At 45.9% G+C, this 19,273-nt stretch overlaps 1 protein-coding gene across 2 annotated transcripts; it reads left to right on the forward strand.

The window, feature by feature from the left end:
- The first annotated feature begins 331 nt into the window (after positions 1-331).
- On the forward strand, positions 332-18,224 carry TNFRSF1A (TNF receptor superfamily member 1A). 2 transcript variants are annotated; one of them, XM_076348340.1, is made up of 10 exons: positions 332-474; positions 11,171-11,372; positions 11,752-11,880; positions 12,186-12,329; positions 13,956-14,037; positions 14,363-14,430; positions 14,644-14,766; positions 15,106-15,143; positions 15,903-16,062; positions 16,634-18,224. In XM_076348340.1, the coding sequence occupies exons 1-10, from the start codon at positions 436-438 to the stop codon at positions 16,933-16,935; spliced, it is 1,287 nt and encodes a 428-aa protein (XP_076204455.1). In that variant the 5' UTR covers positions 332-435; the 3' UTR covers positions 16,936-18,224. The 2 variants fall into 2 exon arrangements, with proteins under 2 accessions (XP_076204455.1, XP_076204445.1); XM_076348330.1 differs by lacking the exon at positions 332-474 and having other exon boundaries at positions 11,108-11,372.
- The last annotated feature ends 1,049 nt before the right edge of the window (positions 18,225-19,273 follow it).

Here is a 19,273-nt window from a genome sequence, read left to right on the forward strand (position 1 = left end):
ACAAGGCAGTTGAGATGCGAAGAGTTATTTTCTTACAACTACATGGTTAAGTTTCACATGAACTTAACATTAAAAGGGCTGAAAGGTGAAACACTCGTATGTCGGGAAATCTAAAGATTACAGACCCTCGTTTGACTCCTTTTCCGTGTATTTTCTAGTAGCTTTAGCCACGCGGTACACCGTCGGTGGTTTTTCTTCAACTTGTCCACCTCAATTTTTAGGGAAAACTGCCGCCGGCCGTCGGTCTGCGCCGGCGGGCGGGGCGGGGCGCCGGGCCGCCTCCCGCTCGCCGCCCTCTTTCCTGCCGCCGCTTGCAGGAAGTTGGAGACGGGGTAGTTTCGCTCCGCGCTGCTCCAGCCGGGGCTGGGGAGGGCTGGAGTGGCTTCCTCTGGGCGCGGGAGACCCTGCCATGGGGACGTAGCGGGCCGCGGAGCCATGCGCGGCCCGGTGCTGCCCTGCAGCTCGCTGGGGACGGTAAGTCGCGGCGGGGGCTTCGCCACTGCCTACGGGACGGGACCGCGTCCCGGCGGGGCACCGCCTCGACCGGCGGCGGCTCCGGTCCCACAGCGGCCGGTTCGTGGGCCCTTCCCCCGGAGCTGCAGCCGGTTGCGGGGCTGCAGCGCGGTGGCCGCCGCCCTCCCCCGCCGCGGGGCTTTCAGGCCCGGGCTCCCTTTCGCCCCATCTCGCCGCCGCAGGGCTCCCCATCGCTCCGGGTCTGCGAACAGTCCGCTTTCTGCTCCCGTTCTCCGGGGGCTTCGGCTTCCCTCACGGCAGCCCCGTGCCGGGGCGGGGAGCGGGGGGGGCAGTGCCCGGGGAGCCATTTTCTCCTGCGGAGGGGCGAGGTGGGGGGTCGTGGTGGAAGGGGAGGCTGCTGCCGGAGCGGCAACAGGTAGTCGGGAAGCCGAGCCGCGCCTGGCCCGCCGTCACCTGGCCGTCTGCGGTGTAACCGGGCAGCGGCGCTGCGGGGCCGCTGAGGTGAGGCGAGGCCAGGCCGGCGGTGCTCCCTCCCTCCCTCCCCGCCCGCCCCGGGGAGCTGGGTTGGCCGCCGCCGTTTCCGGGATTTATCCCTGAGTCAGTGAAAAGGCGGCTGGATTTACAGGAATGGCGGAGGATTTCCTGGAGGCCGCGGTGTGGCCGTTAACTCGGAGGGGCATGGGGCTACGCCGGCGCCGAGGCCTGCGGGGGGCAGGGAGCCGCCCGGGCTGAGCTCCGCTCCCGCCGCCGGTGTGCGGGAGTCGGGGCCGCCGCCTCTGACTCACCCGGCTGCTCCGCTTTGCTGTGCAGTCGGCCGCAGGTGCCTGCGGTTGTACCGCCAGGGACGGGATGGGCGCGTTGCTGTTATTAAAGCAAGAAAAGCTTTACTGCTACCCTGCAGGCATTTAGACAAAGATTAGTGGGCTGCACCTACGCCCCAAACCATGGGATTTGTTTTTAGCAAGTTTACCTTTGCTGGTAAATCTTCGTTAGCCTTCTTGGGTATCTCAGGTCAAGATTTTTAAGCTGTTCATTGTAATTTTGCGGGTGAATAAGTTACTTGTGAAAGAAATTTGAGAGTTTTATGAATAACCTGTCTGCTAGAGGTGAATGACCATCTAGTATCAGCAGATGTGTGATAACGCTGTGACAGTAGGGTTGATGTCACTTAGCATCATGACATGGCTATAAATTCTGGTATAGAATTTACAAGGTTAAACTGTTTATCCCTAAATACCTGAGCATCCTAGTAACAAACACTTGCACTTGACTGCACTAGACTTGTAATGTTGGGTTAGTTGTTAATTTGCTGTCAAAAAGTTGTGACTGCTCTACTCAAAGTTACCTTCTTCCAGAAGTTTTATTTTTTGCGCTTGGAAGCTTTTGGAAACCAGGTAATAGAGTTACAGCTAGCACTGGCAAGACCACAGAACTAAAACTGTGGAGTAGGAGCACTCTACACCTTGACTAACTGTGGATCACTTACCATCTCAGGACCTAGGTGGGATATATTAACTGTTGAGATGACTTGCATATAGATTTCCAGCAAACCTGGAAAAGCATATTTCTGACTTAAGTATAGTGGTGCACAATATTTTGCTGTAATTCAGATGCTATATATGATGTTATTCACATTATTGGCCATAAAATGCACAAAAAAATCATTGGATTCCCCAATTATATTGTCTTCAGTTAAATAATATGCGGGAGGAAGAATGTCCTTCAGTGGGATTTCTTTTTGAGGACGTTTTTCCCCTCCTCTTTACATGTCATTTCAAGTTCTCAATAACACCACACTCACTCATTACAGATAATGTTTATCTTTTCCCTAAAATCATATTACTTATTTTTCAGTGTTACAATTCTCATTCTGTCGTATGCCCCTCCATTTACTTTCCATATCATCCTACGTTTGCCCTCATGGCCTTTCTTACTCCCTTGATGCCTCCCCTTCTAGATTTCTGATTCTCTTATGTTTCCTCTGATTCTTCAGAATTTCCTGGGGCTTGTTTCCATGCATTTTCTCTTTTTGTGTGTCCTTAACCTCATTTCCAGGTTCTCTGTATTTTCCCCATGTGCTCCTAACTTTCACAGTGGAAAAAATGGCAGCTGTCTTTGCTGAGGCCAGTGTGTTTTCTGTCTCAAAAAAAAAAGGCAGTTTCATTTATTAAAGGCAGTTCAGTTTTATGAAGAAAAAAGACAAAATAGCCACAAGGGTCCTTCTGGCATTGATTCCTTTTGAAGGTAAAGGGAGGAATTGCAATTTTGAAGTCAGAAGCTATGTTACATAAAAATTGAAAACCAAGCCACCGAGTGCCTTGTAAGAAAGAACTGTTGGGCCTACCATCCTGTTTCCAGTAGTGGCCAACAGTCTACCACGGGTTTTGGAGCAGGGCAAGCGTACAATAATGAAAAATAAAAATACTTTCCTGGCTTCCAGTGATCTGTGACTGTAGGAATTCCTGAGCCAAAATGGTGTCTTCACACTTCAGACCCCTGAGTGTGTTTTTTTTTCTTCTGCTGGTGGGTGTGATGATCGCTTTTGGAATCCGGGCATGCTTCTGGCTCCCCCAGCACTCTGGCAGGCAGTCCCACACCTCAGCTGTGTGTTGGCTAAAAAAGTACCTCCCTGTACTTGTTTCAAACCTGTCTCCTGCTTGTTTTATGTGATGCCTCTTAGGTCTTGCTTTGGAAGAGATGGAGAACAGCCATCCCAGTTTACCTTCTCCATGGCATTCGTGATTTTGGAGCCTGCTATAGTATCCTCTGCTCAATTGTCTCTCTTACAGACCAGTATTTTTAATCATTCCCCTTACGGCAGCCATTCTGTACCACTGATCATCCTTGTTACCTTTCTCTGTATCATGTCTGGGTTAATTTATGTTCTCAGGATTGGGGACCAGAACTACAGTCTGGATTCAAACCTATGGATTTATGCATTGGCATAACAACACTTTCTGTTTTGTCCTCAAATCTTTTCCTAATAACTCATAGCATTTGATTGCATTTCTGATTGCTTTGTCCAACCGGGATCGTTCCACTTTTTATCCGCTTACTAATCTAATTTCTATTTGTGACAACTGTCCACTTCTACCTAAATGGAACATGTTGATATCTGGGTCTGTGCCAATTTCAATTATGTGGTAATTTAAGTTCTCACAAGTAATCAGTATTGTCAGTTTGAATGCCTTTCCTTTACTTTTTATTAAGTAATCCATTTTCTGCATTAGCAGTATTATTTGGGGTAAAACTAATTTTGTCATTTGGCTTCTTCCTATCCATTTGCTTTAGTCATCACAAAGAGGCTTTGTTTTTATTTGAGGGCACATGTCTTTTGTTCTCTTCCATAATCTTTTCCTCATCCCTGGATAACCGAGTGCTTCCTTTGAGCCCTTGGTAACACAGATCTTTCTATTGCAGTCTTGGGAACCTGACAGTAGAAAGCACATCTCAAAGCAATGTCGCTACATTTCTCTGTTACAACAAACAGGAGTATATCAGGTCCAATGAATGGGACTCGGCATGTGACAATTACCCGACGCTTTAAAAATTCACCTAGAGAGTCACTGACAAGGGGTGTGAGGACGGCTGTGGCACAGCGCGGGCAGGGGCCAAGGGCTTGTGGCCAGCTGAAAATCAGCTTGGGATTGAAGAAAGGGGGTGGCCCCCGCTGAGCCTTCGCGCAGCTCTTGCTCTGACGGCGATCTGATGCGAGGCTGTATGGCTGCGCTGTCGAAGTCAGCCCTGTACACAGGCGGGCAAACTACGAGGGTGTCATGTGTCTGTGACTCGGGACTCTGACATAGTGTTCACCATTGTGTCCTCTAAGGAAAAATTAAAAAGTTATTTTCTTACGGTTGTGATCACCTACTGACTTTTTCACTCTTTATCTTTGCTAATATGAAATAAAAACTTCTAAATTTATATACTGTATATATACACATATTTTATGATGTGAAGTTCATGATCTTTATAGATCACAGTTTTGTTTTTTTTTAAATTATGATTTCTAAGACCTTTCTTCATTGCGTGAAAGCTGTTGTCAGTCTCCTGGTTTTATACAAGGCCTAAAATACAGCATTTCCTCCATCTGATCTTCATGAAATGGTGGATTGTTTATAATAATAGCTCTTGTATCCTTCTTTTGACCTTTCCAGGTTTTGGTGAGCAATGAGAAAAGCTTCCTGTAAATGTTGCTTTAATATACGTTTCTCCATGTGTAAAGCAGAAGTTCTGGTTTCCCATGCATCTTTGTGTAGAAAACTAAAAAAATGCAAACCTCAAAGAGCTTTTGGAAATGGCAGAAGCAGTCAAAGAACATAAGGGTAATCTTGCACTCTGATTTCTGTGGTAGCTCATTACTCTGAGCAGAATCTGTTTTCTTCTGACCTTCCAAGCTGACTAATTTTTTATGACTCATCAAAAAGGCTTACAGATGACTGATATGTAGATTACTTGTGCATTGGTGTGTGTCATGTTGAACCTTAAGTAAAAGGAAGTTTCTATTAAGAAATATTTGAGAAATTCTAATAATTTGTAATGCCTTTTATTTGCAGGTAGTTTTTTAGTTTAAAAATGGAATTTGCAAAATGGAAGTCTTTTTTGAGAGCAGCAGTTGAATAAGTTGTTGGTGGGGAAACACTTTATTACACGATGAATATGTTAGGTGTGTACAAAAAAAGGAGTAAGCCTCCTAATCTCTGGATTTTAACAGCACATCTGGATTTATGAAGTTGTTTTATTCTGAAATTTTCAGCTTTATGCTTTTGTATTAAGGAGATTTAAACTCTGGAAATTGTTAATTTGGAACTATTTTAAACATTAGTATAGTGATGGGCAGTACTATTTGAATTGTTTGGAATACTAATACCCGAGTGTCTGCTCCAGCAAGTATTGCATTCCTATTAGTTCATGTGAACAGGCGTGGGGTCTCAAGGCGCTGCGTGTGGGGGCAGGAGTCGCTTCCCACCTGTCTAATCCCCCCCCTTCCCACTCAGTTTGCTTTTTGTGACTGACCTTGGTCCACTCCGGACACCTCTAGGCATCCACTGGCTTTCTAGGAGAGGGGAATCTTGCTTCCAACACAACCCTCTCCATGCTCTTTCCTATCATACTCTCATACCTGTGTGTCACTGTACCTGCTTCCTCCGCCCTTCTCCGTGAGGGCGAGGAGCCTTGCAGGTAGCAGCAGGGCTACAGCTCTGCACAGGGAGGGCGGAGCGCACAGTACAGAGCTGTGGCATCCATGCTGAGTAATTTGGTGTTTCCTAGCCATGTGGACATTGGCAGATGATAATCATAGAATCACTGAGGTTGGAAAAGACCTCTAAGATCATCGAGTCCAACCATCGACCCAGCACCACCATGCCCACTAAACCATGTCCCTAAGTGCCTCATCTACTCGTCTTTTAAATACCTCCAGGGATGGGGACTCAACCACTTCCCTGGGCAGCCTGTTCCAATGTTTAACCACTCTTTCAGTAAAGAAGTTTTTCCTCACGTCCAATCTAAACCTCCCCTGGCGCAACTTGAGGCCATTTCCTCTCGTCCTATCGCTTGTCACTTGGGAGAAGAGACCGACACCCACCTTGCTACAACCTCCTTTCGGGTAGTTGTAGAGTGCGATGAGGTCTCCCCTCAGCCTCCTCTTCTCCAGGCTAAACAACCCCAGTTCCCTCAGCCGCTCCTCATAAGACTTGTTCTCCAGACCCCTCACCAGCCTCGTTGCCCTTCTCTGGACACGCTCCAGCACCTCAACGTCCTTCTTGTAGTGAGGGGCCCAAAACTGAACACAGTATTCGAGGTGCGGCCTCACCAGTGCGGAGTACAGGGGCATGATCGCTTCCCTACTCCTGCTGGCCACGCTATTTCTGATACAGGCCAGGATGCCATTGGCCTTCTTGGCCGCCTGGGCACACTGCCGGCTCATGTTCAGCCAGCTGTCGACCAGCACCCCTAGGTCCTTTTCCGCCAGGCAGCTTTCCAGCCACTCTTCCCCAAGCCTGTAGCGCTGCATGGGGTTGTTGTGGCTGAAGTGCAGGACCCGGCACTTGGCCTTGTTGAATCTCATACAGTTGGCCTCGGCCCATCGATCCAGCCTGTCCAGGTCCCTCTGTGGAGCCTTCCTACCCTCGAGCACATCAACACTCCCGCCCAACTTGGTGTCGTCTGCAAACTTACTGAGGGTGCACTCAATCCCCTCATCCAGATCATCGATAAAGTAATGTGCTAGCCCTGATAGGCTGCACTTCCCTGCACTGTCCCTCTCTTTCAGATACTGTGCCTTCTTTCTCCTTGGCCTGAGAACAGTGCTCTCAAATGTCCCTTCTTATTTCCAACCCCCTCCATCTTTATTGCATCTTGCTGCATTCTTCACTTTTATCTTTGCCATTTCTTCCTTTCTTTGACTTACTCTTGCAGAGATGTCATCTCACTTGCAGTTCTCCATGAATGGTCTGGTGAGGCAGAAGCAGCAGCAAGGGTGTGAATTGTAGTGGTGGCAGTAATTCAAGAACATTTGAGGTTGAAGATGGTGTAGGGGCTTCTAACTCCTGTCTCAGCTGCCAAAACTTTGCATAGAAGAGCTTTTGGGCTTGTGCAGTGTTTGTTTTTTCACTGTAGCTGTCGGGCAGTAAGTGCTGGCATAAGACATGGGAAGGAACTAGGGTTGCCTCACATGTGAGGAGAATGTGCGGGGCACATAGCTGTCACCCAGAGGGGTGGAATGATTTAAGGAAGCAGCGTTCTGGTTTTCATCTGCCATATTTTGTTTATTTCTGCAGCAGTTTCAGAAGTAAAACCTAGAGTTTCTGCTGACTTTTTTTTTCCCGGGCAGTCCCCGTTCACTAAAAATGTGAATCACCGGTGTGCATGATGTGGTTTGGTGGTTTGAATTATCATTCAGCTTAAGTAATACATGCTGTCCACTTTTCTGTGCAGCATTGGTTAGTAGGTATTAGTTCTTTCTCCTGGTGAGTGGAATCAGAGCATGTTGTAAATCTAACGACAGAAAATCACCTTATTTCAGTTGTAGAAGACCTCTAAACTTTGCCTTGGTGAGCTGTTATCAATGACTTGAGGCTTCAGTGCTTGGTAAATGGGGCTGCATCTGGCTGGCGACTGGTCACCAGCAGTGTTCCTCAGGGTTCAGTTCTGGGGCCAGTTCTGTTCCATATATTTATCAACGATCTGGATGCAGGAGTTGAATGCACCATTAGCAAGTCTGCTGATGATACCAAACTGGGAGGTGCTGTTGACTCTCTTGAGGGACAAGAGGCCTTGCAGAGGGACCTAGATAGATTGGAGCATTGGGCAATGATTAATGGGATGAAATTTAACAAGTCCAAATGCCGGATTCTGCACCTGGGACGGAGTAATGCCGGGCACAAGTATAAATTGGAGAGGAGGGCTGGAGAGCAGCCCCGCAGAAAGGGATCTGGGGGTGCTGGTTGGCAGCAGGCTCAACGTGAGTCAGCAGTGTGCCCTGGCAGCCAAGAGGGCAAACCGCGGTCTGGGGTGCATCAAACACAGCGTAACCAGCTGGTCTAAAGAAGTGATTATCCTGCTGTATTCAGCATTGGTGCAGCCCCACCTTGAGTGCTGTGTGCAGTTCTGGGCCCCACAATTTAAGAAGGATGTGAAGGTCCTTGAATGCCTCCAGAGGAGGGCAACAAAGCAGGTGAGAGGGCTGGAAGGCATGTCCTGTGAGGAACGGCTAAGGACTTTGGGCTTGTCTGGTTTGGAGCAAAGGAGGCTGAGGGGCGACCTCAGCTCTTTACAGTTTCCTGAGGAGGGGAAGTGGAGAGGGAGGTGCTGATCTCTTCTCCCTGGTATCCAGTGATAGGACACGTGGGAATGGTTCAAAGCTGCGCCAGGGGAGGTTCAGACTGGACATTAGGAAGCATTTCTTTACCCAGAGGGTGGTCAAACACTGGAGCAGACTTCCTAGAGAGGTGGTCGGTGCCCCAAGCCTGTCAGTGTTTAAGGGGCATTTGGACAATGCCCTTAATAACATGCTTTAACTTTTGGTCAGCCCTGAAGTGGTCAGGCAGTTGGACTAGATGATCGTTGTAGGTCCCTTCCAATTGAAATATTCTATTCTGTTCTAATTTCATGTATTTCCTGAATTTTATGAAGTCTGTCATTGGTATAAATCAGTATACTGCTGAATGGCTTGGGGAGCTGCTTAAGATGGTGGGTTTTTTTCTGCCATGTGAATGATTTTTCTGGAAGGCTGAGTCATTGGTTTGTGAGTCACTTGTGGTCTGTGACTCCCTGTTCCTCAGATTTTGATCAGTAATAATGTGTTAACTCTGGCTTGATTACGCTTACAGACTCACTTTCACTTAATCTGAAAAACTGAAAACACCTTTCCTGTTTTCTTTTGTTTTTGAAGGTATCTCTGATTTTCTGTGTTTCTGGCTTGATCTTCGATGCTTTCCTCTGTTTCTATTGCTGACTCGTCTGACTTATGGTCCAGCTGTATATATTCCCATGTCAGGGGATTTAATCATTGGCTAGAGAATCAGAATTTTTTATTGTTGCTGTCAGACCATCTGTGTGAATGATTGTTTGCAGGAGAATGGGTAAAAGATCAATCTTGTAAGACTATCAGCTGCTGAAACAAGTTTTATTTCTTACTGAGTTGTTGGAGTGCTTGCATTTATCATGTGGTCAGCTTATTGAGTCTGAAATGATAGCTGTTTAAATATGTGGTTCTCTTTTTCCTGCTCACCATATTAGCATCTGGTCTATTGAATATGTCTTTGTATGACAGAGCTCTCTGAAAAATGGGGTTTTTGCTTTGTCAGAGTTGCAAAGTCCTATCCTTCTTGAGGTTTTAAGTTGCTTTCATGTATGTACCTTTCTCCTCCAAGGCTTTAATTTTGAGAGAGAAACAGGACAGCATGGGGCTGTCATAGCCATCTCATTTTGTGTATCCTTTCTTAAGCTTGCAACCACAAAATTGGTATCAGCATTGTGGTTTACCCTTATTGGTTTACTTTGCTTTTGCTATAACTCTTCTAGCTGAAAAAGCAAAAAGAAATGGAACTCTGAGGCTGTGCCTGTACAGCTAGGCATCTTACCATTTTCAAAAAAGCAAGCTGGGAAAACATTACAATGTAGGCAAGTTAGCGTAGTAAAACTCAGTGTGAGATTGTATGGATGGGGCAGGGTGGTATTTGTTTGCAAAAAAAGGAGTTGATTTTCATGCATTCACATGATCTGATGCATAGATTACATTGGGGCACACGCTCTCCGCAACATACTCAGAAGCACCAACACGTGTATGTCCAGATGGTGTGGCCAGGATCACTTGTGTGCAACGCAGACGACAAGGGACACTGGCTGTCAAGTCTTCATCACGCCACTGGGGTTCATGGCACTACAAACTAGTTTTTGGACAAGTCCATCATACCCTTCGGGAGTCATCAGCTGGTATGGGATGGGCCTTTGCCATAGGAACTTGCTGACTTCAGGCTCCATAAATCTTGGGCCAAGTTGTTTCAACCCCCCCCCCTTTTTTTTTTTTAACCTTTTTGTTATTGTATGGTTTTTCCTTGTCTGAATGCATGTTTGAAATACATGCCTAGAGTCTGTTTTTCTGTTGGGCCAACAGGCAAAGGAATCATGTTTGTGATATGCTGCAATCTTGTTACCATCCTCCTGGTGCAGGGTCTTTTGCTAATGAGTCACATATGCTGTGGTCTTACCAGAGTGTAGACCTTTTAGCCATGACATAAACAGCACATTTCTCAATTTTGCTGCTGGGAATAGTGTTCTGAAAACAATGTCCAGGGAATGGTGTCCTTCATTATTGGTACAGGCCGTTCTTTTAACTCTTTGTTCTGCTGTTCCTTTGTGTGTGTGTGTGTGTGTGTACAAACACTCACACACTCTTACAGTCATACTGCAGTCATGCCAATCTTAATATTTCTGTTAAAATTCTTGACAACAGTCATTTTCAAAATGAAAAATAGCAAGTAAATCTTAAAGGAATTAGAAAAAAAAAAGAAAAAAGTGCACATTTGTGTAGCAGAGTGTTCAGACTGAGCGTTAACAGCTGCAGTTTAAAAGGAAGAATGTAAGTTTGACGGGGAGAGGTTGAAAACCTAACTTTCCCACGTTCTAAGGAACGCTTGCTCAGGAGGAGTTTTGGAAGCTTTTCTATACTTTGCATGCAGTGAGATCCTCCTCTGCCTTCTTTTTCCAAACTTCCCATCTGGTTTATTTATTCAGTAGAACTGCAAGTACTGGATGCATTCTTCTCTCTGGAACTGTTTCTAGATGGGCAGTCTTACTGCCTTCCTTCATAAAAACATTCCTTTGCTCTTGAGTAACTTTCTTGCAAGCTGCAGCATTTTCAAGGCGTTCCATCTATAAATTGCACATCACAAAAAGTATTTACTTTATATACAACCAGTTTGTCATAGAGACCATTGTATGGCATATTAATAACACCGATGACAGGCATGGGTTTGTTGGGTTTTTTTTTTTGGTAAATAATCTTCTCCCACACTTTCATCAGTGGAGGGTCCTGATATCAGAATTGGTCAAGTCAATTGAACTCACTGTTATAAAAAGATTTAATTCTAAGTGCTGAAGTCAGCTGTGCAGTCTGTCAGGGGACATGATGTTTTCTCACCTTGTTGCTCTCCCTCTTCCCCCCCTTCCCCCTCTCCCTCTGTATTTACAGGTTATCCTAACATTTGTCTGCGTGTTGACAAAGGAATCTGTAGAAATTGCTCCAGTGCCATATACACTGCAAGTCCATCGGGTAGCTTTGGATGGAAGAGACCCCTCTAACCCCTTGAGGAGAGAAAAGAGGCAGGTGCAGTGTCAATTAGGACAATACCTACATCCCAGAGAGACCCACTGCTGCATGAGGTGCCATGCAGGTACGTAAAATAAGTACAGTAATAGTGACCTTCACATTAGAGGCATTTCCCTGTCCTGCACTCTCAAACTGTTTCTGTCCTACAGCTACATCAGTGCTCCCTTTCCTATCCTATAGGATATATAGGATGCATATATATATCCTATATATATATAGGATCCATATCCCTTACCTATCCTGGTACCTATCCCTCCCAGGTAAATTCTTACTCCTTGTCTCCTCTTTTGGGCTGTCAGTGTCCCTTACGCTGGTGAGAGGAAGCATACTCAATCCTTATGCCATCAACTCCAGGGTTTCTCTGAGGAATCAATGACTCCCATCCTCCCTAAGACAACGCGTTTGCCTTCCTGTCAGAGCACTGTTAAGTGATTTTCTTGCAGGTACCTACAAGGCAAAAGACTGTGATCGGCCTGACCAGGCACCTGTCTGTCTTCCATGTGCTAATGGCACATTCACAGCTGTTGATAACACCATGTCTAAATGCTTCCAGTGTACACGGTGCCGTACAGGTGAGTTATCTACACGACCTGAGGAAAATGGGTGGTAGTGGCAGGTGGGAGGCTGGAAAGGATCGCAAGGTGAGCGAGGAAGCTTGGAAAAGTAAGCAATTGAATGGGCAGAAGGACAGTGTATGGGAAGGGATTGGGGACAGCAGGAATAAGGGTTACCAAATTACTACAGTCTGAGACACAGTTTGCAGGCCTTTTTGGCCTTTCTCTGGGAAGATTAGGGGATAACAATACCTGTCATCATAACGGTGCTCTCAGCTGAAGGTAAGGGAAGAGGTTGGAGTAATCGCTGTTCCTTTCCTCAGAATTCCAGCAGATAGTAGAGACTCCCTGCACCCCAAAGCAAGATACCGTATGCAGCTGTCGGAAGCATCAGTATCAGATTGGCCTGTCCGATCTCTTCCAGTGTAGGAACTGCAGCTCGTGTGTCAATGGGATTATTGCCAACTGTGAGTATGGCATGGATATGGCTCCAGTGCAGACGTACTGTACTAGGGTAGACATTAGCAGCCCTCTGTTTACTTTCTGACACAATGCAGCGCCTTGCCCTGAAGTGATTGTAGTTTTGGAACAACTCTTGGTTTTGGCTGCCCCCTTTCCCCAGAAAGACTGCCATTTTTTGCCTGCCTTGGCATCGGATAGAAAACTCTGTTTTCTATCAGAGTTTCTACCTTCCTTTTGTCCTTGAATGGTTTCTCAGTTTTGGCTGTTGTGAGGAGGTATTTTCTACTTAATTTTGGTACCTCTGCCTTGCATGTACTGAAGCAAGGTCTTTGAGCAGATTTCCTCCTTACCTTCCTTTTTTGTCTTTGTGTGGATATTTCTCCTGATGCTCATTGCATTTCCCTCACCAACTGCTGGAAGCACTTTGAGTACAATGGCTGAAAATACCGCTGGTCCCAGTGCCCAGCTGAACTGCTTGTCAGTTGGTTGCTGAACCACCACAGTGTACTGTGCAGTGTTTTAAACTAAGGAGCTGCTCAGGTAATGCTGAACTGTACCCAGTGGCATTGGGCATGACCTGGGGATGGTGCTGGTGTCTAGGGGAAGCACCCATGTTAGTTGTCACAAGCTGCCTCATCTCCCGTCAGGAATCGGAGATCTTAACCGAATACTGCTTGCCACCTTCCACTTTGTGCTGTAGTCTGATTCCGTTCATGTCCCTTAAATGTTCCTTACCTTGTTGTCCTAAAGCTATCCCCTCTTCTTTGCGAATTCTGCTTCTCCTGATCCCCTTGCCGTTTCTTACCCTGCCTAGTGTGAGGTTTGCTGTCTCACTGGTGAATGCGTTCCCTCTAGTGCTCAGTAATCTTCCTCTGTCACAGTTTCCACACATGCCTATCTTCAAGGGTCATCATCGTATGCTGCCCTTGAGCAATTTCCTTCCCTCTTGGCTGATGTAGAACTGTTCTAGTCCTGTCCCTCGCTTGCCACAGAATGTGTGCTGCTTGTTCTACTACCTTTTTCCCTCCTCTCCTGCAACTTTATGTCCTTCCATCACTATTCTTGTCTGTTCCTCCCCACGCCTGTTTTACTCAGTCTCCATACTGTGACTTGCTTAGAAGCAATAGCTCTTTCATTTCTTACCCCTTCCACTCATAGCATAGCAGATCACAAGAGTGGATATGTGTCCCATGGCTTGAAGTAATTTCTCTTTGCCCTGAACTGACTTCCTCACCAGTCCCAGCTGCTCAGGGACCACTTCTCCCTCATCTTTGTCTGACTAATGTGATTTCTCCTTCCTGTCACGCTTGAACTTGAGTGACTTTCCCTGCTTTTGCACTGGAACTGTCATTATTCATTAGACCAATTTCAGCTGCACTGTAATTTTAGTCCCTTTCCAAGCCTCTACAGAGGTTCCTGACCTATCAGGACAGTGGTACCCTTATTTTTTATTATTTTTATCCTCCCCCAACCCTGTCCTCAGACATAGACCGAATCCTCTTTCTCTTCTTCAGTAGCAGTTCTTCAGGCTCAAAGATGGATAATCTCCCACCCATCCTGGAGTGGATTTTTCTCCTTTTGTTTTCTTTTCTGTCCAGATTATGGCAATGGTTTCTTCTTTTTCTCTACAGGCTCAAAGAACAGAGACACAATTTGCAGGTGTAAGCCTCGATTCTTCCTGACACTTAGTAACGTTTGCAAGCCTTGCAACAGGTGAGCTTTCTTCCTCTGTATGCCCCTCCACTGAGTAGGAGAGACAGCAGACACTAGCCCCACCAGGGGAGGACATTTTTCTCAAGGCTCTGTCCATCTTGATATAACTCTACAACATTCTGCCTTTCTGGGGCAATTGGGTCTTCCCCTCTGCCACCCCCGGTCTTCTCCATGTAGGCGTCAGCCCACTAAGAACCCAAAGTCACTAGCCACACTGCATTGCTCTGCTTTGCAGGCTCATCTTGACTTGTCTGTTACTTAGGTTTGCCACAAACAGCTGGTGTTTCATTTCATGCACGCTCACACCTCTGATCTGCTCTTTCAGCTGCATTGGAGAAGAATGCTTGCAGTGTCATAGTCCACTTACTACCTCACCGACTTCGTCTGGGCTGAGTGAGTACTGGGGGAACTGAGGGACAGTGGAATCTTTTCAGTGTGGGCTTTTGTTCTGTTAATGCCTTTTGTAAAGTGTTATTTTCTCCACTCTCTCAAACCATTATTCTTTTTCTCCCTACCATTTGCACGTCTTCACTTGCTGTTCTTCCTCTAGCACTTACCTCTTCCTTTCTCAGTCACTCACTCATTTGCCTTCTCCTTTTTGTCCAGGTGGGAGCCTTGTCCTTGGCATCATCGTTGCAATATTTGGAGTTATCTCTGTCCTCTACATTGTGAATAAAGTAGTGAAGCTGGTCCAGGAAAATGGGATAGCATCGTCTTTCTATTCCTGTGGTGAGTACAGCAACATATGCAGTGATATTGATTGGGATAGACATCATTCTCACTGTGTTTGTGTGAGGGGAAAAAGTGGGATGCCGTTACTCTGCTTTGCTGCAAGGCCAGAGGAACACGAGAACTCGACAGCTAAGCTTATTGGTGCAGTTCTTACAACTCTGCATCCATGCCCATAGCTGTGACTGGAAGTGCATGTGAGCTTATTGCTGGGACACGTGCATTTTGCTGTAAAAGCTTTTTGAGGGCAGGATTGTGAATAGTTGCTTTCCTGTTTTCTCTGGGATGAGAGGAAGTGAAAATAATTTCTGCTTTCTTTTTTCTTTCTTTTCTTTGAAGTTTCTTTGCCACAGACAACCAAGGAGCCAGTATCTGAGGTGAGCAAGATGATGGGTATAAGAGCTTTCCTTCTGCTTTCAACTATGATAGCCTGGGATCCAGAGTAACGTTTTTCCCCATGGGCTGTTTTCAGGCCTTGTATTTTCAAATGAGCTGAGTAATAGGGCTGTTTAATTCCTGTAGAGGGTGGAGCCATTAACATTTTACTTCCTCTCTTCTAGAGGATGCTTTTCAAACTCCTGGCTTTTTGCTCTTTTCTTCCTGGATGCATTCTTTTCAGTAGCTGGTCCTTAATCCCTTTTTCTCCCTATATACCCCAAGCTTGGAGGATTTAATTAATTTTACTTCACTTCAGATCTTGACCCCACAAGCCTCTCAGTGCTGCTTCACCGTGTTCTCTCAGGTCCAGTGTTGTTCTGCAATTAAGAGGGCCCAAGCAGTAGTTGAGGTGGGGTTTCCACAGCCTTACAGAGAAGGCTGATGGGAAAGGTGGCATGTGGAGCTTCTAGAATGGTGGTGATTTCGGGTCCAGCATAACTTGATTTTTGTAAAGAAATATTTTCTTCCAGACTACCGTTTTTTGATGTCAAAAGAGAATTAAACTCCTTGGGTTCTGCTGGAAGGAAATCTTTGGTGCCTTCTGCTCAAGCAAGGCATATAGGAAGAATTAAAACCTCAGCACCTGCTCCCCACCTATCTTGGATAAATTTTAGTATATAAAGCTAGTGGTTCCTTGCAGGAGACAGGTGTATTGTGCTGCTGTGGGTGATGCTGGACTAAGAAAATGTGTCTTTCAGGTTGAAGTAAAAAGAAGTGAAATTTCCATCCTTCTTCCGGAGTCCCAGAAGGAAACAGAATTGTCACTGAATGCAACACCACCACCTGCACCTCTGCTCCAAAGTTCACATGAGTTACCAGACTGTGTCAGACCTGCCAGGAAGACACAGCTTCCAGACAGTAAGTGAAACGCCCCCATCCTTCCCTCCTTCCCCAGGCAAACGAGAACCTAGTTATGCAGATGTGGCTAGGAGGATGTTGGACAGACCTTACCCGGTGTACATGACCTGTGTGTATACTTCATGCGTGGCACAGCACAAAGGCAGAAGCATGCCCAGAGCCTGTGAGCCTGTATAAGCTAAACATTTCACGCAAGACCTTTCTGTTGTCCCTTTTCCCTACCAGCAAAATGGATTGTCATATGTGGTGACATGCTGTCAGTCTTAATGCCTCTGGGATGGTGACCCAGAGCATTCTTTTGGCAGGAATCTGTGGCAGCAAGGCCCTAAGCATGTGTGCTCAGCTTTGTTCATAACCTTACACAAGAGCATATGGAAGCATTCCCATTGCTTTTTGAGGGATAAGGGCAAGTCTAGACATCACATGAGTCTGTGTGACTATTCTGTACAAGACCCGAACAGGAGGGGCCCCAATGCATGATCCCAAGGCACCATCCAGCGCTGGATTATTCACATTCTCCTTGAGGCTGCAGAATCCTGGTTCTCACACTTTATTTCTTCTCTTTTCACAGACCCTGCTATTCTCTACACTGTGGTGGATCATGTACCGCCATCTCGGTGGAAAGAGTTTGTGAGGCGTCTGGGTCTGAGTGACTATGATCTAGAGCGAATTGAGATGGAGCATCGGCGTTTACGAGATGCCCAATATGAAATGCTTAGACTGTGGAAACTGCAGATGGGCCATGCTGCAACTGTGGAGCACATCAGCTGTGTTCTCAACCAGATGGAGCTCAGTGGCTGCAGTGAAGCTATTCAAGAGGCTTTGCTAAACCAGAACTCTCTGCAACCTTGCAGCCTCCACAGCCATCTTTAATCTATCTCTGCTTTAGTTGCCCTTGCTATGACTGTTAAGAGAGGATCATAACTCCCTTCCTTTCCTATCTTCCTTTTCCCATACCTCCCTATCTTTCTAACACTCCTTAACTGGGTTTGTTGGAGACAGCAGCAGATGATGCTGAAGGAAGGCCGAGGTTTGCTTCTCAACCACCATGTAGTTCAGCATCTTTAAACCAAGACAGGCCTCTGCAACAATTCCTTTCCCAAGGAGGGAAAGCACCTCATAAAGGAAGTGGTGTGTGGACTCTGACCAAGGTGAAAACAGGAGCTCAGAGTGACTTGATAGATCAGCTACTCTATGGACAAGTTGTTGCTGAAAGAGGTGCTCCACCCACCATGTGGTGGGTAAACTTGTAGGGTGACTCGGTTAAGCTGGCTGTTCAGATGGTAAAGTACTCACTTTTTGCAGATCTGTTCTTCTGCGAGATCAGACAGTTCAACTGGCTCACATTGCAGCCCTTTGATTGCTAAATCTGACTCAAGGGAAGTGGTGGGAGGACGTGCCTATTTCTGGGAGCAGGAGAGGATTGCCCCCTTTCGGTATCAACTAGTTATCGCTGTGGCAAAAGAGTCAAGGAGATTCAGAAGTGGTGGCTCTGAGAAACGGGAGGATGTTATCCTTTCCACACACCCATTTCCATCAGGTTCAAGAGGAATAAGGATTCCAAGCCAGTGAGTCAGATGAGAGGGTTGGTGCTTTTTTCTCAATTTTTTTTTCTGTACCTAGAAACCATGTAAGATAGCATTAACAAAACAGCTGCCTGTGTGTTTGTCCAAGTGTAGAAGGGAAAGGAGTGCGTGTGTCTGTCTGGGTGAGAAGGTACCTATGTACCTAGTAGCGTGTGCGCTTCTGCAAATCTGTGCTTGCATACAGGTCGGTAGGCTTGTGTCTACCTGCTTATCTATCTGAACGATTCGCTGAATCTGATCTAACTGCAAATGGGACTGTGTATGTGTACATATATATATATATATTTTTTTTTAGCACTGTTGAATAACTTCACACTACTTCCTGAAGTGCATTCTGTGATTGCTACTTGGGTGTAAGAGACATTCGGTACCATCTCCAGGCTCTCACCATCGCTTTCTCGGGGGTATGGCCCCAGGTGAAGCAGAAGTAGCAAAAATCAATTAGCCTGCATCAGGTGCAGGTTGTCCACACACTTCTAACGTGGATTTTTTTTTTTTAGTCTCTTGTCCTTTGACCAGAGAGAAACTTTCTATTGTAAATACACTAAATGCTTTGAATTAAAATTCATATTTTTACCTCTGCCTCTGTTCTGGTTTTGTCCGTATCAACTTCTCTTCTGTGGGTTGGGGCAGAGAAAGGGGACTAACTCCCAAAAGTGGCAAGAGTGGGCTGCAACAGTGGGTGAGTTGATGGTCTGATGAAATTTAAAAAAAGTTTTATGAACTTTTATATGCAAAGCTTAGCTGCCCTCAAGTCACAGGAAGCTGGCTGAGGGCAGGAAGTAGGACCGAAATTAAATTCGGTTGTGGGTCTTCTCAGATACTTAAGAGTCAAAGGGGATGCTAGCATATTTAAAGTGAATTTTTAAACAACATGCAATGAGTCATTTTGATTTGTATTTGGCTTTTTAAAGAGGAAAATATCTTTAAATAAAAGAATAATAATAGATTGTACTTCAGTACTAATCTTAGAGAGGCATGTTTTTGTCTGAGGAGCCAAAGTGCCATGTTAAGGCAGTGAGGACCGTTACTACTCTACCAGTGAGGAAACCTGAAAGTGAAAAAGAGTCCAAGTTTACAACAGTCAGTGACAAAGCCAGGAACTGAAGTCAGTTTTAATTCCTAGTTTGAGGCTTTGTTTTGCTATGCCTACATGCTATTTTAATTGAGCTGATTTAAAAAAAAATAAAGGAGACAGTACAAAGCTCATTGTAATACACTTTGTCTTTCATAATTGAAAAAATTCAACAACCACAACAGTATGATAACTACTAGAAGTACATACTTTAGTTGTGAAACTGTGCTTGAAGTGGGGAAATTCTCAGAAATCTTCTCCAGGTATGATATCTAAGCTCCCCCCCCCCCCCATCAAACCGTGTAATCCATCATTTAAAATCCAGGTATTTTAAAGTTCACCGTGCAAGGTAAGCCACAAGCAGCAGGCCCCAGGCCGCTTCATAACTTCATGCACCACTTATACAGAAATCCATGACTATAAGGCGTTTCAGAGAATGTTAAAGATCTCTTCAAGGTAACGAAGGTGACTTGGGCAGGTAATACTTGTGAATAGGAAAGCGGAGGCTCCTCACGCTGCAGCGTCTGAGCCTGGGCAGAGCGGCCGCCAG

This window comes from Aptenodytes patagonicus, chromosome 1, assembly GCF_965638725.1.
Source record: "Aptenodytes patagonicus chromosome 1, bAptPat1.pri.cur, whole genome shotgun sequence".
NCBI lineage: Eukaryota > Metazoa > Chordata > Aves > Sphenisciformes > Spheniscidae > Aptenodytes > Aptenodytes patagonicus.

Bases quoted from the DNA above. Each gene is read 5' to 3' on its own strand.
- TNFRSF1A (XM_076348330.1), top strand. From the start codon at position 11,108: ATGTTTTCTCACCTTGTTGCTCTCCCTCTTCCCCCCCTTCCCCCTCTC. The intron at 11,373-11,751 runs GTACGTAAAATA...ATTTTCTTGCAG, and splicing joins CTGCATGAGGTGCCATGCAG to GTACCTACAAGGCAAAAGAC. The intron at 14,767-15,105 runs GTGAGTACAGCA...TTTTCTTTGAAG, and splicing joins ATCGTCTTTCTATTCCTGTG to TTTCTTTGCCACAGACAACC.